Genomic DNA, 8,302 nt, shown 5'->3' with positions numbered 1-8,302 from the left:
TTGTTTGGATAATGGATTTATTCTGCCTGTGTAAGAAATATCCCCATCCATGGTGCTTCAGAGGCCTTTTAGTTGTTTTTTTTTAATGTTCTGAGTTCAAATAAATCATTAAAAGCCTCAAAATAAGATGACATTTGGGCCCATGATGGGTGGATGGAAACTTTTGACTTCAAATGTAAGTAGAAACTCTTGCCTAAATCATCAACTCACATATGAAAAACTTCAACTTTGTGCAGATCCAAGTTAGGAAGATGGTAACAGGTGTAGAATTTGGGTCTAATTTGGAGGGTTGCTTGTTCATTACCATTCATAATGTTCTTCTAAATTCACTAAACATCCACTTGTTAAGAGAATTCTGATTAGGTATTTAATTTAAACACCATATTAGTGGGAGCTGGAATCAGCCGTGCTTAGCAGTGGGGAAAAAAAGGTATTTTAGAGCAAAGTGTGACCAGTTGGCCCAAAACCTCTTTTTATTCTTGAAGTTCTGAGGTGAGGAGATTTCTGCACCTGATGAACCGCAGACCCTGGACTTTTATCCTTGTCCGTGTCCGGGTGTTCCGATAAGGTAGTGTTCTGTCGTAAAAAAAAAAAAAAATCATTTAGACACAAGGTTTAGGAAAGGAGGACCCGAAGACGGCCTGGCAGCCCACGGCGTTTTTCATCCGTGCCAGACAGGAAGAACTCCGATTAAAGAGGCAGATTTATTACAGACGTTGGCTCTTCTGTGCAGCTCAGACTGTCAAGTTAAAGTCAAGATTCGACCAAATCGTTACACAAAATCACCACAGATTACAGCTACGGCTCCTTCATGCGACCCAACAACCAAACTGAAAATATACATAAATAAATTTAAATTGAAAGGCCTAGCATCCTTTGAAGGAATGAATGTCTTATGTTGACAAATGGTAGCTGTTTTGGTCATATCTTGACCAATTCCCCATGACCTGTTAGCACTTGGAGGATGTGTTGTGAACACTGTCAGCTACTACCACACCAAATTTTAGCTCAATATCTGTACAATTCACTGATTTGTGGCCATTTTTGTGTTTTCTAAGGTCAGTTGGCTGTGGCGGCCACCTTGAATAGGGTTGCCTCCAACAGTTAATCAGTCGTAGACATACATCCGGTTATTACTTTCTGAGTTTCATTAAAATTTGCCCACTGGTTCTTGAGATATTCTGCTAACGCTACAGACAAACCGTCCTGCGCACAAAGACACAGGCGAAAACATTGTTGCCTTCGGGTGACAAAAAGCAGACAAGTTCAAACATTGGGGAGGGTGTTTTGGACTTTCAATGTCAATTCAAAGCTCACATCAAGTGTAGAGAACTCTCCAAACAATTGTCTTGTAAAATCTTGTTTGCCTGTCAAGATACAGTATGCATGCTTTGATATTGCTGAAGACTCCTATCTATGTGACTGTTGGGGCCTAGAAACCCGATCAGTCTTAAAGCTTGTTACGTTTCGTTCATAAAACTGAGCATTTTCAGCTTTTCTCTGCATGAATTAACTGCAGAGCAGAAAGAACTCGGATCATAAGTGCTGTGATACGACTAGCGTAGCTGTGGGTTGGGCCACTTAGAAACTCAAAGGACATGGCATTCCCACCCCTCCCCACCAGCGAACCATGAGTAAAGTGCCGAAGAACACGTGAAGCGTGCCGTTACCAGGAGCACACATGGTCTCAGGGATGCTGTCGAGGTCGATCAGCTGTTCGGCCTTCAGGCTGCTGATAAGGTCCTTACTTTGTTCATTATCGGGACATGGAAATGACCATGACTCCATTATGAAGGAGTCATGGTCATTTCTCAAACTCCCAGAATTCATACAATTATGTTATTTGGAAATGTTACATAAATTAAATACACTGATTTGTTTTTTTTCCCTTTATCTTTACACAATGTTCCAACTTTGTTTTGGATATAAACTCCCTCTTGACTTGGACTAACAATAAATACAACTTTGCATTTGCAAAGAAATAAATAAATAAGATGATGGCTTTGCCTTCTGATAGGTTCCTGTCAGGTGAACAAATTTTTAATGCTGATAACAGTCAAAACTTTTAGACTGTCTTCATCAAGTTACATTGAATAAAACAAAACACATTTTTTACTGAATCTGTAGGTTTGATAGTAATTACCTTGTACTTATACTCAGGGGTGCCACTAAGAGGGGGGCCTGCATAGTCTGTTAGCAAAATAACCACTGAATGAACCACTGGATAAAATGTAATGAAACTATTTACTGGATGTTCATCTACAACTGATTAGTATACATGAGAAACAATCTAGATCCTTTTCTTCTGCTGTTGTTTTGGTGAATTAAGGTATTGGAGCTCCATTGAAAAAAGCATTTTTTTTAATGCTCAAACACACTTTTAACTCAAGGTTAAGATATCCAGAGTTGAGAAATCTTGCAATCAGCCTTCCTAGAACTGAAAACTCAGACTTTCCCAGCATGGAGTAAGTTGGCTAAGAGTATATTTATAAACTCCTAGTTTGTTAAACCTTCATCTTGAAGAGCACCCTGATCATGTGGTGCAACTAATAATCCAGAAATAAAAGTTGTTTTGTTATTTATAATATAAATAAAAATGTATTTGGCTGCTCATTGCTGTATTCCTCGAATAGTGTTATTTTATTTATTGCACCATACGCCTCATTTTTGTGTATTCTTTGTTAATTTTGAGTCAGGTTTTATGATAGTGTAAAAAAAAAAAACAGCTTTTTAAATTACATAATAAAACAGTCTCCAAATTTGACATTAGATCATTCCTTTGTTTTATCGGGTTGGACTGAATCTCACCGTGTTGAATCAAAACTCCGACTGAATCGCAGCATGTTGTGACTAAGTGTTGAATCATTTTGTATTGTCAGTTGAATTGGATTGTTGCAGGGTATAAAAATCTGCATCAGTTTGCGCAAACCACCATTACATTTTTGCGACTGAAGTTGCTGTGAGAAAACTCCGATCCATTTTAGATTTGTCAGACTGTCAGCTTCTCAGTTCAGACAGTATTAAACTATTCCTTCAAACAGAGTTTGTTCAAGGAGCTAACTACCACAGGTAAGATATTAAATGGTCATAACTTTCCCACAAAACCTCACATTAAAGGATCTGAGTGTCTCCTAAAACCAAAAGTTCCACAGTTTTAACGAGTGCCTCGCTTGAATAGCTTGTAATGGCTTTCTGGTAAAAACTCAACCCCCTCGAGGATGAAGACTTGAGATGTTTGAGAGATCACAGAGGCTCTCTGAGCTCAGCTGAGACTGGAGGTGCTGCTCTGCACAGTCAAAGCACAAATCACTCGGGTTTTGTTTTGTGACATAAATGCATTTTTTTTAAAATAGCAAGTCCTGAAAACGATCTCCTAAGCAAAAGATGGCTATAAACACTTAAAAGTTGAATCCCTGCTGCTGTCCAAGTTGGAAACACACACACTGTAGCAGCTTTCTAACCTCATCTAGGTCTTTACAATCTGCTTCTTCCATTCACACACACACACACACACACACACACACACTGTCCACATATACTTTATTCTTACTTGTACACATATAATCACATCAGGGGCAATGGGACACGGTCCTTTCCTTCTCAAGGACACTTCTGAGTCGTGGGAGGGATTCTGGATTCTACTCCAAAATTTCCCACCTGGAAGACAATCAATCTACCGCTGGGCCAAGTCAGAATGACGACTTTTAATTAGATTTATTTTTTAAATAATCTCTGCTTCTTGGAAGTTGAGACAAAACGTGAAGGTGCGCTTACGTCAACACTCCTTCCAGGCCGCTCCGTTTTTAAGTGTCCTCGACCCGATCGGCCTCTCAAGCTGATGTCAGAACCAACAAGAAGAACACCTGCAGGACGACTGTTTAGCATCTGCTTACTGCAACCATGAGCAGAGAGAAAACCGACTGCAAGCCACGTAATAAACAAAACATCAGCACAAGGCATCAATGTCTGAGGAAACGATTAGTTTAATGACCATTTTTACCTTCATCAGCTTTACTCGGAACATTTATAAAAGTCAAACATGTCACATCAAGACATTTGTTCATTTAAAGTGGTAGACTCATTACTGACACAACAGGAGTGGCAGAATTTCAGTAACCAGTCATTTCTTATAAAGTTAGTTTTCAGACAGTCCTCTGACAGCTGATCCCACACCTTTTAACACTCCAAAAATAATTAATACGATAATAAACCCACAGTTGTGGCCCAAGGTTTCCATCTACTTCCCATGGGTGTGACTGTCATTTTATGTTCAGCTGATTTATTTCAACCAGACTTTTTCCAGGGTGGAATGACTACACAACATACATGCTCTGATTTTTGAAAAACAAGAATTGGGCCCATAAGCTGGAATTTACTGTGATTTTCTCTACTCCACACGAGGTCAAAACTATACATATAGGCTCAAATTTCTACATATGTTCACCTAAATCTGTTAATGAGTGGTGCTGAAGGTTCAGGAAGGTCCTAACTTGATAAAGACAAGGCCTCTTAATTTCTTATTAGTAATCATGATTGACAGCAGCTGGTAGTTTCTCCTAAAGCATTAAAAAAAGATCTGTTTGACAGCACTCATTGGACTGAGCAGTACTCATCTGAACCCCTCAGATGAAAGGAAATTAGCTGGGATGTTCAGAAACAACTCAGGAGCCACCAAGGTCCAAGCCTGCCATGATCTGGAAACTGCTGGAACACCGGTGTTCACGGTGAGGCCTGTTTTACGTCGCCATGGGCGAGACAGAAGCTCCTGTTCCAAATGACTTCTGTAGAAAGGTTTTCTGGACAGATGAGACAAAGACTGAACTTCTGGCCACAATGACAAGAAGTATGTTTGGAGAAGTCAAAAAGGGGCTTTTAAACACTGTCCCAACTGCAAAGCATGGTGGTGGTACTATCATGATGTAGTACTGGTAGAACAACAACTTGGTGGTTGAAACTTGGACACTGTTCGGTGTTCCAACAGGACAATGATATTAAACACACATCAGAACTGGTTTCTGATCGGATAAATCAGGCTAACGTTAAGCTTCTGGAACGGTCTTCTCAAAGCCCCGACCTCAGCCCTGTAGAAAATTTGCGCATTATTTTTAAAAGCCAAACTAATTTAAATGAACAATTCTGCCAAGAAGAGTGGCCAAATATCCAGGCAGAATTATACCAGGAGCTCGTTGATGGGTCTAAAAAGCCCGTGGTCCAGGAGCAACTTGCTAAAGGGACATTTAACCAAATATTAGTTTATGTATATATTTTAGATTTGAGCCTATATGTATAATTCTGATCCTGTAATCCACATCAAACTCAAAACTTGTGCATCTAATTCTTGTTTGTAATGTTTATTCACTGCATAAGCATTCCACCGCTGAAAAAGAACGGTTCAAAGAAATCAATAAAAAAAAAAAATTATTGTGACATTCATGCCTATGATGAGTGGATGTAAACATCTGAACACAATTGCATCTCAAAAACCTGTTGTACTGAAGCTTTTATGCACAAGCTTTATGTTCGTATGACAGCAGTGCTTCACTTCAACCATCAGACGATGACGCTCCCGTCAGGACAGGCCAGCAGTGGACCGTAAAGTCTGAAACATTAAAGCTTCCAGTCGGAGACCCCGCCCACGGTCCATCCTGCGTTCTCACAAGCGGCGTCCTTTACGGCCCGCTCACTTCAGCAGGTGGGTCAGCTGGTCCTGTAGGTTTTTCGAATGCTCCACGCTGGAGGAGGAAGATACAGGAGCAAACACAAGAGAACACGCGTCGATCATCAGTCTGTGTTGTGACTTCCCCCTCAGATAGGGACGTCGGCTGTTGTCCCGAAAGCCTAAACTGTGTCGTGTTGTGGTTAAACTTACTTCTTCTGGATGGCCTCCTGCCTGAGGGAGACAAACGGAGAGATCTTGTCAACAAGACTGGCACTGACAGCTGGAGTAAAAGTGAATAAGTTTCACACAATTGCAGCTGGCATGCAGCCGTATTTGATACTCACTGGTATTGTAAATGTGTGGTGATAATAGACATCTTTCTCAGACTCTGGAGAAGAAACAGTGAGGGTAATTCAATTCTCTGAATTAAGCAAACAGGAGAGGATACATTTCCTTCCAAGTAACTTGCAGAGCTGTCTCACACACACACACACACACACACACACACACACACACACACCGACCACAAAAGCGAAAACTCACATCTTCAGAGTGCAAAATGGCGTCCTCCTGAAGGACCATATTCCTCGCCGCTTGCCCAAGAAGCTTGAAGAGTGGATTAGCAGAGTTTAGGGACAACTATGAAATAAATACTCCTACAAGAATTAATGTATAAAAAAAAAATACAAAAATTGAAAGGCCTAGCATTCCTTGAAGGAATGTATATCACCCACCACCTCTTTTTGCCAGAGTTTAAACCTAAAACCATCTTATTATGAGAAGTGAAAGACTTCTTCTACCTGTGTGGCTTTCTTCTCACCTGTCTTTGCATTGTTGGAGGTGCAAATTTCTTATTTATTTGAAGCTTTCTGGCACCTCTGCGATGATATTTACGTGTTGGTGGTTTATATTTGCGTGCGGGAAGCAAACGTAAAGATGTGTGCCGTTAAACATGCTGAAGTCATTTCATTAATATTTGGCTGTTTTGGTAGAAACCCACAAAAATATTAGCTGATCTTCAGGTAATCAAAAACTGACCCACATTATGTGTTAGAGTTTGATCACTTGTAACAAAATTTTCAAAATGTGGGCACACCACAAACGAAACCAACATATTATCAAATATGTTATTGGACAAGGGAACAAGGGGAGCCATTTTACAATCAACGTTCAGCAGAAAGTTCACATCCCAGCCTAAAAAGACATGGCATGCTGATTCTACAAATTACCGCCTGAACGTTACTTTTGTGTGTTGTTCTGTCTTTGCTAATCGTTTTCTGGACCAAAATTCTCTATTTTTTAAGGAGTACAATCAATAAATCTGTAGAGCTGTTCTTGATTGTTTACTACCTTGTATACAAACATGGTTGTGTTTGAGTGACCTTTGCCCCCTGCTGTTTCCAGTCTGTGCTGAAGATAGATAGATACATATATGGTGTGACACCACAGTAGGGCCTGATCCCAACCTTGGGAACCACTGCTTTAACCCATTTAGGCCTGATTCAACATACATTCAAACCTTTAATCGCTAATGTCAAAACACTGCATCATTTCAACATTCACTGCAATTTTTTTCTTCCCTACTAACAAAAACAAAATTTACAGTTTGAGTAAAACACAAATGTGTACATTTTTAAATACTTTAAATTTCAGAGTTAGCAGTTTCCCACCATTTTCAAAACTTCAGATTGATTGTTTTTGGTTGTTGTTTTAATGAAGGTTGTGGTCTTTCGCCTACTTGAAATTAAACTTCAAAATAAAATTTCACGTGATGTTACCAATACAAATTATACCGTGTAAAATTGAAATGCTTTTATTCTGAAGGGGAAAACTCTTCCCGTTCTAGTAAAGGTTTCCGGTCCTGTATTCCTTTGAAGACCGTCATTTAATAACGTGGAGCGCTAAAGATAAAATATCGCGTTACCTCTTGGCTACGGGATCCCTTTAACACCTGGCGGGTCAGAGCGATCACATCCCCGCTACAGGAGCCAACTTTATCGGATAATAAACCTTTAACAGACTGGCCGAATCGAGGCTGCGAATCAGTCGAAGCCATTTTTATTTTGACAAGCGACGGTGTGTCGTGAGGGACAAAAATAACAGTAATAAGCAACGCGTTTTTAAGGTCGAAGGAGTGGTCAGCTCATTTTAAACTGTTCAGTGTCCAGATCTCAGATTTATTTCACCTAGTTAGCTCTTTAAAAAAATAACAAATAAATATTTTATTTGTTTAATTTTCTGCTTATGTCTCGTTGCATTTTAAATACAAAAACGAACTTGACTATGAATAATATAATAGCTTAAATGTTTGTCAGTGACATACTGAATAGAGGCATCACTGACCTCAATACAATGAATCAAGACAATTATATTGTAAGAGTACATTAAACCTTATGAAAACATTTGTCAGCCATACTTTTACAAGGCTGTAGGAGAAGTAAACTCTATTTCAGGTTTACAAGACTTTTTTTGTTACCAGCAGATGGATAAAACAGGAACAACAAAGAACTAAAAACAAAACAATAACCTAAAAAGAAAAATTTTAAAATAGAGTGCAAGGATATTAAAAATAATAAAAGTTATTAAATTGTGGTGTTTTACTTTACAGAAAAACACATAAATTTCCATGTTTTCTACATGGAA

The 8,302-nt window shown here is 39.2% G+C and overlaps 1 protein-coding gene across 1 annotated transcript; it reads right to left on the bottom strand.

The window, feature by feature from the left end:
• Nucleotides 1–3,959: 3,959 nt before the first annotated feature.
• borcs7 (BLOC-1 related complex subunit 7) lies at nucleotides 3,960–7,747 on the bottom strand. Its single transcript, XM_017421625.3, has 5 exons — nucleotides 7,584–7,747; nucleotides 6,203–6,265; nucleotides 6,004–6,047; nucleotides 5,870–5,890; nucleotides 3,960–5,732 (listed from the first exon to the last, which is right to left on the bottom strand). The coding sequence occupies exons 1-5, from the start codon at nucleotides 7,713–7,715 to the stop codon at nucleotides 5,681–5,683; spliced, it is 312 nt and encodes a 103-aa protein (XP_017277114.1). The 5' UTR covers nucleotides 7,716–7,747; the 3' UTR covers nucleotides 3,960–5,680.
• Between the last annotated feature and the right edge of the window lie 555 nt (nucleotides 7,748–8,302).

The sequence above is a fragment of the Kryptolebias marmoratus genome, linkage group LG22, assembly GCF_001649575.2.
Source record: "Kryptolebias marmoratus isolate JLee-2015 linkage group LG22, ASM164957v2, whole genome shotgun sequence".
NCBI lineage: Eukaryota > Metazoa > Chordata > Actinopteri > Cyprinodontiformes > Rivulidae > Kryptolebias > Kryptolebias marmoratus.
This window is presented reverse-complemented; position numbering and strand designations above follow the sequence as displayed.

Excerpts from the sequence above, each read along its gene's own strand:
- borcs7 (XM_017421625.3), bottom strand. The coding sequence starts at position 7,715 with ATGGCTTCGACTGATTCGCAGCCTCGATTCGGCCAGTCTGTTAAAGGT. Across the intron at positions 6,266-7,583 it reads AGGGATCCCGTAGCCAAGAG|CTTCTTGGGCAAGCGGCGAG; the intron begins GTAACGCGATAT and ends CCACTCTTCAAG. Across the intron at positions 6,048-6,202 it reads CCATTTTGCACTCTGAAGAT|AGTCTGAGAAAGATGTCTAT; the intron begins GTGAGTTTTCGC and ends TTTCTTCTCCAG.